The sequence below is a fragment of the Lytechinus variegatus genome, chromosome 15, assembly GCF_018143015.1.
Source record: "Lytechinus variegatus isolate NC3 chromosome 15, Lvar_3.0, whole genome shotgun sequence".
NCBI lineage: Eukaryota > Metazoa > Echinodermata > Echinoidea > Temnopleuroida > Toxopneustidae > Lytechinus > Lytechinus variegatus.
The window spans coordinates 14849521-14867935 of record NC_054754.1 but is presented as its reverse complement, the minus strand read 5'-3'; the positions used below and the strand labels follow the sequence as shown (position 1 = coordinate 14867935).

Here is an 18415-nt window from a genome sequence, read left to right as displayed (position 1 = left end):
GGTTACGAAATTACGCAACATTATGTAAGTGCATGTCACACCCAAAACTGCCCAAAACGTGGATTAATATACAAATCCAATGCAAATTGTGTATTTAGACAAAATTCATAAATGTGTCATTATTTCCACTTTTGATGATTAAACTTGATTAATTTTGTCTTTATGATCAAAATTAATCCTGCAATAATTTCCATCGAAAAAACAATGAAAAACAAAAAGTAAAAGACAAAGAAATGCATAAGAACCACCCCCCCCCCCAATAAAATACATAAGAAAAAAAAGCGATACCAATTTTTTTAAGTCTATATTTGATCGGGATCCTACAAAGAGTCTGTGAATAAAAAATATCAGTTTTGGGGCTTTTTTGTTTATTAGAGCAAATGTTTTATTTCATGCATAAATCAAAGCACAACCAATTCCTAAAATAAAAAAAAATATTATGTAAAGAAAAATTCACCATACAGACTTGTAGATTTTATCGCACACTACCGCCGTGCAAATTTTCGCGAGGCTCGGCTGTGAGACGTGGTCCAAATAACCCGGCTCTTTTCGGGTTAAACCACTTTTGTTGTCATTCCTCTTCACTGGAATGGTTCGTTCCAATCTTGAAGCTCTTGGTATTGCATAATCAGGTACCCTATATAGCTAGTCTACTGGATATTAGACTCTAATTAAATTTGTTTAAGAAAAACAGACATTTCCTGCCCGAAAGTCCCGGGTTGACCCCCTATTATACAAGCATAATATGGAAAATTGTTGCAGAATAATCTATTATTTGCAGCTAAGCCCCTTTGGCGGGCCATTCGCTCAGCTCCCGCTCAACGACGACGACAGCAATCGCCTATATAGCTGCCGTATTAAAAAGTCCAGGGGGCCTCTTATTATTACGTCACCCATTCATAAACTCTGCTGTTTGCACACAGCGCGTGAAGGCCAAATACCATTCTATATGCATGTGTATTAATACCAGCTGTGTTGTCTTTTACTCCTTGATCGTAAATCGTTCATGTAATTCTGATTTTTGAAATAATGGAATCGCCTTTGTATTCATTCGAAAATGAAATATTCCGTCTTTTCGCCACCTACGCAACTATCGTCGTAATAAAGATGCTCTGGGTCGGTATCTGGACTTCGAAGTACCGTTTTCAAAACAAGGTAGGACATGTACCCGGGTCGGGGAATTAAACTATTCAATTTCAAAGACGATTCCGATTTGGAGTATTACGCCTGGTTATATAGCTGTGCATTTTATTTCCATTTCTTTTATATTTCTACCATTTTTATTTTTCTTATTATTGCTTATACTGTAATTTAAATTCTTTTACTCCTTTGTTGTATACTTGTATATACTAATGTAGGCCTATGTTTGTATGTTTTTTTTAAAGGATGTCAAATGAATGAATTGAATTGAAAAAAAAAAATCATCTTTTCAAATGGTCTATATATATATGGGCTAAAAGTAAAACCATTTGTCGTTTGATCGACATACACTACGCGAATTCACTTATTTTTATTGTTTAAAGTTTTAGTTCGTCGATACTAGATCCACTAGTTTTTCCACTCAATCCACCAAGGCCCCTGGCTAGGCAATGGGGCGCCTATATTATTGTGTTCATGAACAGATCATTGTAATTAGTCGAATCCAATATACAGACAGAATGCTGAAGGTGCTTAAAGATTCGTCAGATGGATATATCAAGCAAACTGACTGGGACTGGCTGTCGTGTGGGATGAAATGTGTAGAGCATTCGACAATAATCTGCAGCGTCCTCTCTTAGCTTATCGATCGATTGCCTCCTACCATACTGACTGTCATATTGTCTTCCTTATCCAAATCTTTAGTTATCAACCCTTTATTGAGCCCACGTCTTTCTTCAAAAATGCTTTTCATTGTATGCATCCTTTATGTTCACTGAAGACTTTTGAAGTTCTCTTCTGATAGTGAGCGGGGTGGGTGTAGACCACTATAATAATAGGCCTATGTACAAGCTCGTATACGTACATTACGCTATTATAAACTGAAATGTTAAATCATGCAGTAAGTAAAGTGTTGGATGCGTGACAATCTTTTCTAAAATGTGGCATAAAGCTGAATCCAAAAACTTTAAGGACAAGTCTGCCCCAGCAAAAAAAAATGATTTGAATAAAAAAGAAAAATCCAACAAGCATAACACTGAAAATTTCATCAAAATCGGATGTAAAATAAGAAAGTTATGCCATTTTAAAGTTTTGCTTAATTTCACAAAATAGTTATATGCACATCCTGGTGGGTATGAGGATACTGATGAAGTCATCCACTCACTATTTCTTTTGTATTTTATTATAGGGAAAATTATATTTTCATTGTCAAGTGAAACAACGAATAATTCCTCCCTGAACATGTGGAATGAGCATTGATTAATACTATATGATTTAGTCAAGTTGGTCCCTATTGTCAAATGTATAATTCAAACAATCAAAAACAAAAGAAATATTGAGTGAGGGACATCGACTGTCTCATTTGAGTTATACATATTACTGTTTGATGAAACTTTCAGCGTTTTGCTAGTTTGATTTTTCTCTATTTATTCAAATCAACATTTATCTGGGGGAATTGACATAATGTTGGATTGAATTCATCATTTTAATAAGGTTGTCACGTCAAACTTTCAGTTACTGTTCATTTAACATTTCAGTTTTTGGTGTGTATGGTTGGTATTTGAAGCGTTCAAAGAGAGTTCAATCAATTAAAACACTAATCAAACAACAATGTTAAACTTTTAAGCAATACATATTAGAAACTTAACATTGCTGTTTAAATTTAAAACATCTTATTCAAAATAATCTAAACATATATGCGTGATCTGCTCAAATAGTCCAGTATGTGTAATTTTTTGTGCCTACTTTGACATACTGCATACGCGAGTTGGACATAGATGAGATAAAAGAGGCAAAGAGGTAATGCATTATACTAGTTCCAACAGAGTTTATTTTCAAGTTCAAATTTTCGACGTAAATCCCCTGTCTTCTTCAGGGATACAATAAAGCTCACAGTGACAAGATATAAATGATGATTCGTGATTATGGTAGTCATAGAAACGCGCAGGTTAAAAAGCATCACGCTTTTTTAACACGCATCATGGTGATGCTTTTTTTAAGTGGCTCGTTTCTATGACTACCATAATCATAAATGCATCTTTTATACATGTATCTTGTCACTGTGAGCTTGTTTTATCCCTGAAGAAGACGTGGGAATTACGTCGATAATTTGGACTTAGTAATAAACTCTGTTGGAACTTTCATAGTGCATTACCTCTTTGCCTCTTATATATAGAAACTTATGGATTTTGATTTGATCAGATTTCATAAAATCTATGATTTTATAAATATTATTGGCAGTTACATAATAAGGGACAGGGCACTGGTGAACACTACTGGTGTACAGATGGGAAGGGGGGGGGCTGGAGGGGCTCTGGCCCCTATCCCATCTTTTCACGACCAAGAAAAAAAAGGAAAGAAAAGAAAGGAAAGAAGTGTAAAGACGATATCATTTTATGAATATTTTATATATCTATCACAAAATTTGATTTTTTTTGTTAAAAAATGTCGAAATTGTTTTTCGCTCGCTTGGCTCGTTCGCAATTTGTAAATTTTAAGTTGTATGATATAATTATCTAGCTCCCTTATTTTTTTGTATGGGGGGGGGCTCATGGCGCTACTGGTGAACACCTCGTTCCTTTTCAGATGATTTTACAAAAGAAGGGTGAGGGCCAGTGGAGGGGGCGTAGAAATAACAAATGTTATTATTGAAATCCATTTTTTCGGTGAAAAAATAGCGACGCCCCCTTAATTCAACGCCCCTTCCCCGGCAACACTCCCATTGCCCTGGCACTGCCCCGGTCTGATGTGAAAACATGGTGTTAGTGAACCAGTAAAGGCATATACAGTTTTCAAATTGAACTTTCTGTTTGCTTGATTTGCGTAGATGTGATTATAATCTCTCCGTATTAAGGCATGGTCACACCGCCCGAGCGTTGTTGGAGCGGTCTTGGAGCGGAGAGAAAAAAATCATCACCGCTCGCTACCGTTCACCATTTTCTATTTCGATTGTTTTTTTTTTCTTTCGATTTTTGTTATCGATTTTTTCCTTAATTTTGACAAAATTAGTTAAGGTTAACAAAATTAGTTAAGGTTAACGGAGAAATTACTGAAAATGAGAAGGAAGTTTTAAATGAAATTAAATCATTTTATACCCACCTTTATGCAAGGGAACACACGGAAGATTTTAGGGATTTCTTTAAAAATGTACCAACGTTATCATCTGAAGATTCTGAAAGCTGTGAAGGGGATATACTAGAAGAGGAGTGTATTTCGGTACTGAAAGAAATGAAGCAAAATAAATCCCCTGGTAACGATGGGTTAACAGTTGAATTTTATTGTACATTTTGGGCTGAAATAAAGGATGTATTGATTGGGGCATTCAATGAAGCTTTTGTTCTTGGAGAACTTTCGGCATCACAAAAACAAGCAATTATTATTTTATTAGCTAAAGAAGGGAAAGACCCACATTACGTAAAGAATTATAGACCCATTTCGTTATTGAATACAGATTATAAGATCATATCCAAAGTTTTAGCAAAACGAATTAAAGAGGTTTTGGAGAGCGTGGTGTTAGCAGATCAAATAGGATTTATTAAAAACAGGAATATAGGAGAAGCTATTAGATTAATTGATGATATGCTTTTTCATACGTTATATAATAATATCCCTGGGTATATGATAGCAATTGATTTAGAAAAAGCCTTTGATTCGATATCCCACAAATTTTTACATCAAACATTAGGTTCATTCGGTCTTGGCCAGCAATTTCGCAAATGGGTCAAAATATTATATACAAATAGCCAAAGTTGTATTTTTAATGGGGGGGGGGGATTCTACAAGCTATTTTCATGTTGAAAGAGGGGTAAGGCAGGGAGATCCGCTTTCACCATATCTTTTCATTTTATGTATTGAAGTATTAGCGCATAATATAAGATATAATAATGATGTTAAAGGAATTTCCTTTGGAAAGGAAGAAGTAAAACAGGTTATGTATGCAGATGATATGTCTATATTTGTCCGAGATCTAGATTCAGTAAGAAAAGTAATAGAAATTTTAGAAAAATTCAGAAAAGTGTCAGGACTCAAAGTTAATAACGATAAGACGAAGGTTCTATTATTAGGTTCCTCCCAAGGAAAATCATATGATTTATCTTTTGGCCAAAAGGTGGATTTTATAAAGATTCTCGGTGTATTTTTTTCTTTAGATGTAGAAGTAAAAGAAAGATTGAATTATAAAGAAATATTAAGTAAAATAAAGAAGTTGTTAAACTGGTGGAAGCAAAGAGATTTAACTTTGATGGGCAAAATACAACTATTAAAGCAGTTTATCTTTTCAAAATTCATATATGTGGCATCTCTTACACCAATTCCAGAATGGGTTTATGTTGAGCTTGATCAGTTGACTTTTACTTTTTTGTGGGGTGGCAGAAATAAGATTAACAAAAAAACGATGTACTTAGATTACCATCAAGGTGGCTTAAAAATGATGAATTTTCAATGGTTAATAAAGGCACAGAGAGTTATGTGGATTAAAAGACTAAAAGAAAATAATACAATGAAATGGAAACAATATTTCAATTATGCCACAAAACATCTGGGAGGAAATTTTATATTTTCATGTGATTACTTGCTTGGATTGTTGGAGATAGCATTGCCGCAATTTTATATAGATTTGTTAGAAGTATGGATAGAGACGAAGGATTTTCGTTTAAAATCTGAAACATTTAAAGGAAATGAGATATTTTTTAACAATAAATTTGTACGAATTGAAGGGAAATGCATATTTAACCAAAAAATATATGAAAAAAATATTTACAGATTGAAACATATTATGGATTATGATGGAAACTTAAGGCCATTTTCGTACTTCCAAAGACAGGGTTTAAACATAGATGATTTTCATTTGATAGAGTCAATTTATAAAACTTTTCCAGTCAACTGGAAACGAAATATGAAAATAGATAGCAAAGAGGCTTCTCTTAGGGAAGAAATATCATTTATATCTGGAAAAAGAATTTTGTCAATGGAGGAGTTAGTATCTAAAAACGTTTATGCAAATTTTATGAAATGCAACTTCTCAATACCTGATGTTTTCGAAAGGTTAAAAAACAAATATAGTTTCTCTTATGAAAAGATTGAACACATTTTTATGAGACCAAGACAATGTACTCTGAACAGTAGATTAAGAGAATTTCAGTTTAAAATGTTACACGGCATTGCTTACACAAATCATCACTTGTTCCGTTTTAAAATCTCACAAAATAACCTTTGTTGTTATTGTAAAAAAGAGGAGGAAACATATCGCCATCTTTTTTTGGAATGTGAATATGCTTGTCTGGTTTGGGATAATTGTAAGGAGATGTTTGGTTTTATTTCTACGGGTAATTTAAGCTGGGAGGAAATTCTTGTAGGGGTAGAATTAAAGGACGAAGGAAAAGAACGCTTAATCAATCACTTTTTAATCTTTGTTAAATTTTTAATCTTCAAAGGGAGGGAAAAGGGTGCACATACAGCGCGTCCCAAAAAAAATGTCCCTCTGACATAGGACTGAATTAATTCTAAAATGTGGTAGGATTCTCAAATAAATGTTCATGAGTAGAAAGCTCATTTCATGTTCTAACTTTTATGAAAATTTCATTGGTCACGCTTCAGCGGTTTTGAATACACACTCTATTACGTAACAGTGGTGCATTTTAGCTCATTCCAAGTTTGCAGCATTGATGCATTTCTTCATTGTCTATGGCATGTTAACCCCCATTCTTACATCCAGGATCTGAGCAGGGATAATTCCCTAATCATATCTAGGCTCATCAAATCATAAACTTGAGCATGTTCAGAGGACAAGAAACATAAAAAAATAAGTTTGTTTGATGATTGATAAGGGGAATCAGTGCACCAACTTGAAAGAAAATGTGAATGATGGATGAGTACAATAAGCTGAAAAAGGGGGAATCAACAAGTTAATCACCCTTTGCAAAAAGGAACTATACCAAAGAAAATTTTGACTTTTTTCTTTTAAAAAGTTACACTGCATTATTGAACTTGACCTCAGTAGCTAATTAACTAAAAAAAAAGTAATGAAAACAAAAATGCAGTATTGTTGGAATTATGCATGAAACAGACATGACCCGTTGTCTCAATCATTGTGCATCTCCCGTTTATCAAACATGAAATGAACTGTCAATACTGTTTTTGCCCTTCTGAACATGCTCAAGGTTGTGATTTGATGAGCCTGGTTAGATCATGGAGATTTCCCTGGTCAGATCAGGGAATTCCTTGGTCAGAACAAGGAGATAGAGGTGAAATCTCCTCGGTCAGAATGGTCAAAGGTGGTTGATATGCAAGAAAGTGCAGAACACAAAGCAGTGTTGCATGCATATAAACTTGGAATGGGTTGAAAAGCACCACTGTTACATAATAGGCTGTGTATTCAAAACCACTGAAACAAGACCAATGAAATTTTTATAGAAGTTAGGACATGAGATGGGCTTCCTATATCCATACATTTCATTGAGAATAATTTTTATTTTTGGAAGTTATTAAGCCGCATATCAGAGGGACATTTTTTTTGGGACGCGCTGTATAACCATGGATGAAATTAAAAGGAAATTTAAAGAAGAAGAATGGGAAGAAAGAAGGCTGGCGCTAGGTAGAGGCAAGATGTCTCTTCATTTAAGGAAATGGGAAAATCTTAATTAAAAGAATAAATAGGGAGAGTGAGGCAAAGAGACAAAGCCACAAAACAAAATGAATAAAAACACAGAAAAAACCAATACGGAGAATTGCAGTCCCTTCCATGTAGAGTATAGGCATAAAGGGGAGAATGCTCCTAACCTGGGGACGGAGGGGAGGGGGGGGGGGGGGGGGGGGGTGGGAGGTGGAACAACATTTTTATCTTTTTTCTCTCTGATCATGTCATATATTTTGTTAATATTTCATTTTGTAATTGCTGAAACGCATTAGTATATTAATTTCTAGTATTTTTGAAGTTTGATGTATAAGTTGTATAATTATATTGTAATGGATTTATTGTATAATTTATAATTATGTTTCAAATAGTTTGTACAAATTGTTTATAGAATCTGATTATGTATGTTGATTTGAGAGAATATAATAAAACATCCTTAAAAAAAAAAAAATTTTGAGAGCGAAATTCGACCCTCTTTCCCTACCGCTCCACGACCGCTCCAACAACGCTCGGGGCGGTGTGACCATGCCTTTAAATCACAATATAAAGCACTAACTCCATAGTTAGAGTAATATTGAGTTGGCATATCCATATCCATTGGATATTGAGTTTGACGTTCCAATGAGGCTGATGCATGTATGCGCGAATAGAGTTTATTGGTTAATATAGACCTAATCAGATATTTGCGGGGAAACTAACTTCGCAACAGGCGTCCAGAAATGGACCATTAAGATTGATTTACAGAGGTCTCTCATGATTCTTGACAACATTTTTTAAATTTTCTCCTCCTTTAAAGGGGAAGTTCACCCTGAATGGAAGTTTTGTTGTAAAATAGCAGAACAATATTGGTGAAGGTTTGAGGAAAATTGATAAAAGATTGAGAAAGTTATTAGAATTTTAAGTTTGGGATTTGTGACGTCATATGCAGCTTTTTAAAAAAATATGGATTGTATAAATTTCAAGTTTTTAATGGTTCGTAATGACTTATTTTTGTTTTCTTTTTAGGAATGGGTTTGAAATGATTTGTCTGTTGATATATATACTTGATTTTTACCATACGATGTGTAGGAAACCTGCTCGCATATGACGTCACAAATCAAATAATTATAATTCTAATAACTTTTTGAATTGAGCAAATTTTAACTGCTATCACGCTCGAATGGGATCAATGCATAAAATTATTTGGCAGTCTTTTTCTCAAATGAAACATAGTTGGGGCACGCGTGGCCGTGGATGGGCGACGGTCTGTTTCTTCGTTTCGATATGGGTCTATGTCAGCGGCTATCCTGCGGCTATATATGCCAATTTTTCTAGAAATAACTATACTAAAATGGATGATATTTCTGAAAACTATGAGGGCATTTTTCTGTATATTATACATTTATGTTGGTTCAAGCAGTAGTGTTGAGCGATAGTCATGCATGAATGGAGAGTCGTGGGCTCAATCCATGGCTGAGTCATAACAAAGTTAACTTGTTATTGTTGTATTATTACAAGGTATTTGCCAATCCAGAAGACATCGCTTTAGCACGAGATGACAGTGAAAAACTGAAACCTATTCATGGTGATCACAACATTGAAAGATTACGAAGGTACGTTGACTTTTATTTACTACTACTACTACTACTACTACTACTACTACTACTACTACTACTACTACTACTACTACTACTACTACTACTACTACTACTACTACTACTACTACGACTACTTCTACTACTACTACTACTACGACTACTACGACTACTACTATGACTTCACGACTATACTTCTATTACTTCTACTACTACTACTACTACTACTACTACTACTACTACTACTACTACTACTACGACTACTTCTACTACTACTACTACTACGACTACTACGACTACTACGACTACTACTATGACTTCACGACTATACTTCTATTACTACTACTACTACTACTACTACTACTACTACTACTACTACTACTACTACTACTACTACTACTACTACTACTACTACTACTACTACTACTACTACTACTACTACTACTACTACTACTATACTACTATTACTACTACTACTACTACTACTACTACTACTACTACTACTACTACTACTACTATACTACTATACTACTATTACTACTACTACTACTACAGCAACTACTACTATTTCTACTACTGCCTGCTATACTATTACTTCTAATGATAATGATAATGATTATTATAGCAACAATGACGTTGATAATGCCATGATGCGCTTTGAACCCCCCGGGGGCACTTCCATTCACGAGTGGATACCATGGGCGACCATGGGGTCTCAAACACGTAATTTCCATATTCTGAAAATGCACCCCTTAACAAGTATTGGCGTGTGAAACCCTATCCTTAACAAGTATTGGAAACAAAACGATACTCTTGGCAAATGTTCCCAGAAATGAACCCCTAAACAAGTACAGGAATGTTTTATTGTTATGGGTCCTTCGGTCGTCGGCTTTACCTTATTTGGTTTGACCCCACCTTCTACACCTCGCGCAAATCGGACTCTAAACACGAAGTGTTGGGGGCAAAAAGGACATCATTTATAAAACATTATAATTTTGTTTTATCATCCCCGCAAATTCAACCCTAAACACGTAATTTTCCTAGGCGAAATAGATACCCTTTTTTCATTATTTTTGTGTTTTTGACACCCTTATCACGTTACGTACGTAACGTGCCCTATCGTGAAAAAGATACCTTTTTCGTGTTTTTTGGTCGCGCATGGTATCCACTCGCCCGGGTTTGAACCTCCCCATCAAGTTTCAAACTTAGCAATTTTCGAAAGATTATATAAATTGATGATTAATACCAATCGGTATAGATTTTGCAATAAATTGTTTTAATGATTTTTTTGCCATGATAACAAAATAAATTGGCAGTATATAGTGTTGCATTAAGAATAATACATAGAAACTAAGCCAATCACTAATTATTGTCAAGCATTAATTTTTGTGGATTAATAATTGATTGAACGCTTGGATCAGGGACCGGTAGCACAAAGGTTAGCGATTGTTCTACACTTTATTTTCACTAGTAGGCCTAGGCCTATTAATCGTTGTACACTATACAATCAATGGTATTTTTTTATATGATTGCATGCATCGAAACAACGCTGACCATGATATAACTCGGCCCCACTATACAAATCATGCAAATACTGGGTCGAGTTGTGCAGAGTTCATGGAATCGATTACGCGAGAATAACACAAATTAAGGAATAATAATTATAGAAGGCTGAATAGAAATTTCACCCGAACCCTTTACATTCATAAAATAAAAGAATATTTTTTTTTAATATTAATGATTTCCATGATAATTATGATGATAACAATACAAAAAAAATGTATGGATATTGGATAATCGTAAAAAAATAATTTCCAAATTAAAATAATTTTAATAGTAATAATAATTATGGTATCTTAAGGCACAGGTTACCGCAAGATTAGTCTAAAATACCAGATTATAACGACCGTGGCAGTATGACATTCTCTCATTTATACTAGTTACCTTCTTACATTCACAATGCCAAATCCAGTCAGTTTTAAGACCCTGCTAAAAACATACCTATTAAAGGGATACAACGGACTGAAAAATCATATATAAATAAATAGACTAAAATTCACAGAGCAAAATGCTGAAATTTCATCAAATTCGGACAACAAATTAAAAAAATAATTAAATTCTGAAGTTTTGCAATATTTTGTGAAAACATTTCATGTGCACGTTGTCATGATATTCATTCGATGGGCTGATGTCACTTCCCCACTTTCCTTTTTCTCACATGTATGTTATTTGCTTCTTTTTTTCATTCACGTGTGAATTCTATGTCCCATTATATGAAATAATTTGCAGCAATAAGACACTAATCAGTTGTCAATACATTTTTTTAAATTTCTTGGTATCAACAATTTAAATAATCTAATTTCATACATAAAATACAAAAGAAGAAGTGGAGATATGACATCATCAGTTTGCTCATTGAATATTCATGAAGAACTCAGCGGCATACCTAGGATTTTCCAAAGGGGGTCAAAACATTTTTTTGAAGATATTTTGACAAGCATAAGTTGTGACTCGTTAGTGGGGGGGGGGGCAGTCTGCCCCATGCCCCCCCCCCGTTAGGTACTCTAGTCCTGGAACTGTTTCACCGGAATAACGCAAATCTTAAGATGCCATAGCTTTGTTATTCCTTGTCCGATTCTGATCAAATTTTCCGTGTTCTGTTCGTCTGATTTTTTTTTATCTGTTCAAATCATATAATTTTCAGCCTTTAATATATAAATGTTTATCTGCCTAGGCCAGCTTAGACTTTCAGTATTATTTTTGTTACATTAATTTTTAAGAACATTTTTAAACGGTTTTTGTATCATTACACCTATTCATTTTTGTTCCCAATATTTAAATCATACACAAAAATCGGAGAAATATAGGCTCACTTCTTCGACCTTCCCCCAAAGCTCACATAATTATTCTGAAAAGTATTTTTTATTTCTTGATATTGCAATTTTTTTAATTATCATAATACTAAAAGGGCCACGGAAGCAGGGGGGGGGTGGAGGGTTTAAAAACTTTTTCAGTGGATGTTTACAGGATCGTAAGAATGACCATTAAATGGTTTTGACTTTCAGTTCAGTCATTCACCCCCCCCTCCGCATACACTACCCTCTCAAATTCGTTCCACAGCCCCTCTTATTAAACGACAAGTCCACCCCAAAATATTGACTTGAAAAAAGGAGAAAAATCCATCAAGCAAAACACTGAAAATTTCATCAAAATCGGATGTAAAATAAGAAAGTTATGACATTTTAAAGTTTCGCCTGATTTCTTGAAACAGTTATGCACATCCTGGTCGGTATGCAAATCGGCAGACTGATGACGTCACTCACTATTTCTTTTGTATTTTAATTTATGAAATATTATAATTTTCTCATCCGCGTCAAGTGAAACAGTTTTATTTCTCCCTGAACATGTGGAATTACCATTGATTTAACTTTTAATGGTTAAATTAAGTTGATCCTTATTATCAAATCTGTAAAAACTGAAATATTGTATTATTCAAACAATAAGAAAACAAAAGAAATAGTGAGTGATGGACATCATCTTCTCTCTCATTTGCATATCGCTGAGTTGTGCATTGAACTGTTTTGTGAAAAATAAGCGAAACTTAAAAATGTCATAATGGATTTCGATGAAATTTGCAGCGTTATTTTTGTTTGATTTTTCTCTATCGATTAAAATCAACAATTTTCTGGGGTGGACTTGACCTTTAATATTCAATTAGCTGTCTTTTTCAATTTGAGTTAATTACGATAGTTACAACCATGAAGGCATGAATGAGCTGTCAATAATTTTATTTAATTATTTTTCGGTTGCAGATGCCACGTCAATGATCTTGAAAATATCGTCCCTTTCTTAGTGCTTGGATTACTCTACATAGCAACAAGACCTAGCTTCAATGCGGCTTCGCTTCTCTTTCGAGCATTTGCATTCTCCCGAGTCTTCCACACCATAGCCTACCTCACACCCTTACCGCAACCCTGCCGACTATTAGCCCACAGCATTGGGGTGATCGTCAATGTTTACATGGCCGTTAGCATCCTCATCCAAGGACAGTTATAACGCTGCATTGGGACGGGTATAGAATTCCCATAAAGACGCTATCCAACCCCCCTTTTTTTTTACTTCTCAGATAAAATAAATATTACAAGATTTGGTATTCGCATTTGGGTGTAGAAAGTTATTATGGGAATGTGCATTTTGTTATTAAAGACTTTAAAGAAATTGTATTAAAGAAAATTTTGTTGAAATTTTGCCAAAATGTTTCTCTTTGTTTCGAAGTGCATTTTAAAGTGACTGTCTTTCTCTTTCTCTCTCTTTTTTCCTTTATAGTCCGCCTTTTCAGTGATATTTTGTTTTGCTAGTAAGGTTTATGTTGCAAGAAGTAATAGGTCTTTTATATAGCACCTTTTTATACACCCTCCAAAATCGAAATTTACGACTTTCTTCTATAACAAATGGAGAATCTACTCTTGTAAATTATATCATTAGTTTACTGTAAATGGACTCTTGTTTTTCAATATAAAATATTGCATATAATTGTACTAAAAAAGCAAGCCCCTCCTCCTAATGAGACACAATATTTCGTAGGTGGTTTTCTACACTCATTAAGCAACTCATGTGAAAAAATGAGATTAATCAGTTGAGTTATGCATTCTGAGTAATTTAAGATTGAATAAAGAAATGATCATTTTTTAATGTCACAAGAACCGTTTTTCAGATTGTGTATAAGTTGGAGTAAGTGGGCGAAGTTTGTCTTTTGGTAATTTTATGGTGTTTTTACTGCTTATGCTACCTACCATTTACCACTTCACACAATATTTGGATAACGTATATGTTCATGGGCACATTTTTTGTGACGTATCATCATAGGGGTTTATTTTCATTTTTTTAAAAAGATGTTTTATTGTTGTTCTCTCAAATCAAATTTTATACAATGCAGTTTACAAAGTAACAATTGTGAATAATAATTCGAACAAATTTCTTAAACCCATACATTATGCACATCATGTAATATTATTCTGCATCGTACCAGATGAGTGTGACAAACAAATATCAGAGAAAAAAATTACAGAAGTATATGCATTGTACCTGCCCCCTCCTATCCCCCAACTCTTCCCTCCGCAAACCCCCACACTTCACACCCTCAAACACTCTCACGCCCTTGCATACGGTGCCCGCGTTCCGTTTGAAACAAGAAAAACACCATAATGAACGAACATAATCTCGTGAGCTCTGTCGCCTCTATACTCTTGTAAGGAAATGTTCCCATTTCCTTATAATAGGTTTGATAATTTACCCCGCGTTACTGCTAAAATTTTCTCTTCACGTTCATTTTCTAATATCTTCTCTTTGATTTCGTTGGGACTTGGTTGTCTTTTTGAAGTCCAGCTTTAAGCAAAGATAAGATATTTTATTAAAAGAATAATGTGATTAATTATCTGTTCTTTCCTATATTAGCATGGTTAACAGCAATGTGTATATCCACCCACCTGGCATTTTTATTTCATACATAGTGAATAAGTTACCACATTCTATCCATACGTCTCGTCTTTTCACATGAAAAAAAAAAACAGATGCTCGTAAGTTTCTTCAGTATTCCCACAAAATGGACATTAACTATCTGAGGAAATTTTGAATAAATGTAAATATTTCTTCGTGTATATCAATTCATAAAGCATTTTAAATTGAAACTCTCTAAGCCTACTGCTTAGAGTACATCTTCTGGGTCTTGAAAATATAACACAGATATCTCTTTCGGAGTAATTATATGTCTTTATGTTATTAAACGCATGTATACGATTTTTCCAATTTATTACTTAAAAGTGCCTTGTATATTTTCTTGGATGTCACGTTTGGTAAAATGTTAATCTTACCATTAAATATAAATTCTAGATTTAGACCAGTGTCTTCACAGTTGTCTTTTTTTCTTCAAAAGGTATTTCCATGTTGCTGGAATATTTTCAAAAACTTAATAAACTTTATCTATTTCATTTCCATCTAACCCCATTCTCAGAAAGTCTCTAGGAGATTTGATGTTACCTTCCTTGTCAACAATATGATGCAATTTATATATATTTTTAAGAAATAAGTTTTCATCAAATAGCATTTGCCCGTTTAGTCGAATAAGTTTATTGTTAAAAATATCTCATTTCTTTTGGATGTTTCTTTTTTAAGAAGTACCGGTAGCGGCCCAAATTTCCAACATCCATGTAAAATTTTGGTAATATTATTTTACAAATATTCAGTGAAGTATTAGTGAATAATAACAAAAGTCCTCCTACATTACGGGTTCCATATTTATATATATAAAAAAAGTTTCCATCCTATTCTGAAATCTGTCAAAAGCCTTTTCAGCCTCATGACTCTTTGTGCATATACAAATAAATGAAAATCAATCGTTTTAAGTCCTCCCCTTTCGTACTCCATAGACATCACGTTTCTTTCGACCTTATCTTTACCATTCCATAAGAAATCAGACATCAACTTTTCGATCTCCTCAAACACCCATATTTGTACTGGTAAAAGTGAAGACACATAATTTATTTCAGAAAGTGCAAATGTTTTCAAAAGTTGTATCTTGCCCATCAGGGTGAGATCTATGGTAGTACCATCCGATCTATAACATAAAAACACGTGTTAAAATTTGAAAATTTTATTGTCTCCCCTCCCCATTTTCAAATTATGGATCCATCACTGATTTGTCCATAATTTCAACTCATCCTGAGAAATTGCTAGGAAAAGAATGCATTTATGCAATATAAAAAGTATTCATTCCCAAGTAATATGCTCGCTCAACCATGAAAGTGTGAAAAGTTCGGAAAGTGTGCGGCGATAAAATGATAAAACTCACATTTGAAACATAATTTGTCCCCATTATAAAAAACATTTTTTTAAAAACAGTTCCATTATATTGAATAAGGGGATCACTGGCGTAAATCCATGTTGATGGGGGGGGGGGGATGACTGAAAGATTTTGGCATTTTTTTTTCAATCATGTTTTTAGATATGCAAGGGATTGTCATTGATATGTCCACACTGGCGTTCCGTGAGTCACGGCATTGTGGGGGCACCAGCAAATTTTTGGAATCACTGAATGAGCGCACGAAGCGCGAGCTAAATTTGTTTATATTCTCACCTAAAAAGGGACAATATAATCAAATTTATGTAATCATGATAGGTACCTGTCCTGCTAAACAATGCGAGCGCGAAGCGCGAGCTGAAATTTGTGTATATTTTGACCCCAAACAGCGAGATTTTAAGGAATATATTTTAGGAATCCATTAAGAGTATGCATATCTCACCATAGTCATCTAATGCGAGTGCCAAGCGCTTGCTGATTTTATTATAATTACATCTGAACACATGAAACACTTTTTGTAGTCATTGCAATCATGATTATTATACGCATCTCACCAATCAAATATTGCGAGCGCGAGCTGAAAATTAGATAATTCAGACCTGAAGTGGGGCATTCTAAGGTTTCTTTGTAGGAATTAACTAGAACCATATAGGTAATTCATTAACCAAATGATGCGAGCGCGAAGCGCGAGCTGAAAATTTTTTGATGATAATAATAACGTTTTATTTACCCAGGGTAGCCACTTCAGTTAGGAAACTGCTCTACCAGCGGGCCCTGCATAACATTATATGTTATTATTGCCCTTCTCCAATCTAAATGCTGAGCGCCTGGCAAGAACGCAGAAGGTCCCATTTTTATAAGTCTTTGGTATGACTCGGCCGAGGATCGATCCCACGACCTCCCGTTCATGAGGCGGACGCTCTACTACTGAGCCACCATTCAGATCAGAAGGGACATTTTAAGGACTGATTTTAGGAATTCATGAAGAGCAGATATATCTCACAAATCCACTAATGCGAACGTAATCACGGACAGGAAATGTTTATACAGTGCGTATCAAAAAAAACGGGACAGTTTTGAAAAGTCTATAAAAAATTTGTTTCAAATCATTATGTCTATATTTTGATGTTAATAGATGCTCTAAGATCTTATCTTTGAAATGCCATTCAAAAAAATAAATTTTGTTTATGCTTGAGCAAACACGAGACGTTTTTGTTCAAAAAGATGCCTGCGCCAAAATGGCAGAAATGGGAAATTTGATGATTAGAGTTTGGCTACTCAGACTTCCTCTTAATCTTTTCATTTTCTTTGCCATAGTTTTCGAATTATGCTGTCAAATTTAATTTACAAATTTATTTATTTTCCTGAATTATATGGTTTTTCATTTAAACTTCTTTTACCTTTGAATTTTCCTTCATAAGTAAAAATAGAAGAGACTTTTGTCAACCCAAGTAAGAAGATTTGCATCATTAATTGGGAGAATTTGTAATAATTCAAATCCTTTTATTATGTGAAAAATTGTTATTTTACCTTTAACAATTATCATGTGAAACAAATTATGTTATGGTACCTATAAAAGGCAGGAATCCTTTTTTTCAAGGGGTTAGTGAATCCTTCACCAAGTTTAATTATGTGCTTGACAGGAAAAACAGGAAAGGATTCATGTTTTTCAATGGCAATGGTGAATTGAGTCAATTTTGAAGGAGCAAGATATGGCCAAATCGGGTAAAATGTATTAAAAAGTTGTGAAGCGAGGAAGCAAAAATTTCCACTTTTTTATTAAAATATCAAATTTTGTGATTTTGAAATATTATTCAGAAAATGATATCATATTTCACTTTCTATGTTTTCTGATATTTTCCTTTCCACTTTTTTGGTCGGTCATTATTTTTTTTTATTGGGGGGGGGGGCACCCCAAGCCCCCACCCCTCAGTATGCCACTGTTCAAAGGCACCATAACCTTTGTAGCACACAATGAAAGGATTAACAAAAAACGCTCGATCTCCCATACTTTGGTTTTAAAAAAAAGTTCTTGCCTAAACAAGGAATATTCAAAGCTAAAAGAGAACATATTAAAAAAGAACAACAGAACTATTCAAGCAAATAAGTAGATTTGGGAATGAATTTTGACCGCATAATTTGAAAATTATGGCAAAGATAGTGAAAAAGTTAAGAGGAAGTCGGCTGATTAGCAAGAAGTCCGACCATCATATTGAT

General features: G+C 34.2%; 1 protein-coding gene across 1 annotated transcript; it reads left to right on the top strand.

Annotated features, from left to right (window-relative positions):
- Window positions 1–912: 912 nt before the first annotated feature.
- Window positions 913–15236, top strand: LOC121428679 (microsomal glutathione S-transferase 1-like). Its single transcript, XM_041625478.1, has 3 exons — window positions 913–1155; window positions 9266–9360; window positions 13155–15236. The coding sequence occupies exons 1-3, from the start codon at window positions 1030–1032 to the stop codon at window positions 13396–13398; spliced, it is 465 nt and encodes a 154-aa protein (XP_041481412.1). The 5' UTR covers window positions 913–1029; the 3' UTR covers window positions 13399–15236.
- The last annotated feature ends 3179 nt before the right edge of the window (window positions 15237–18415 follow it).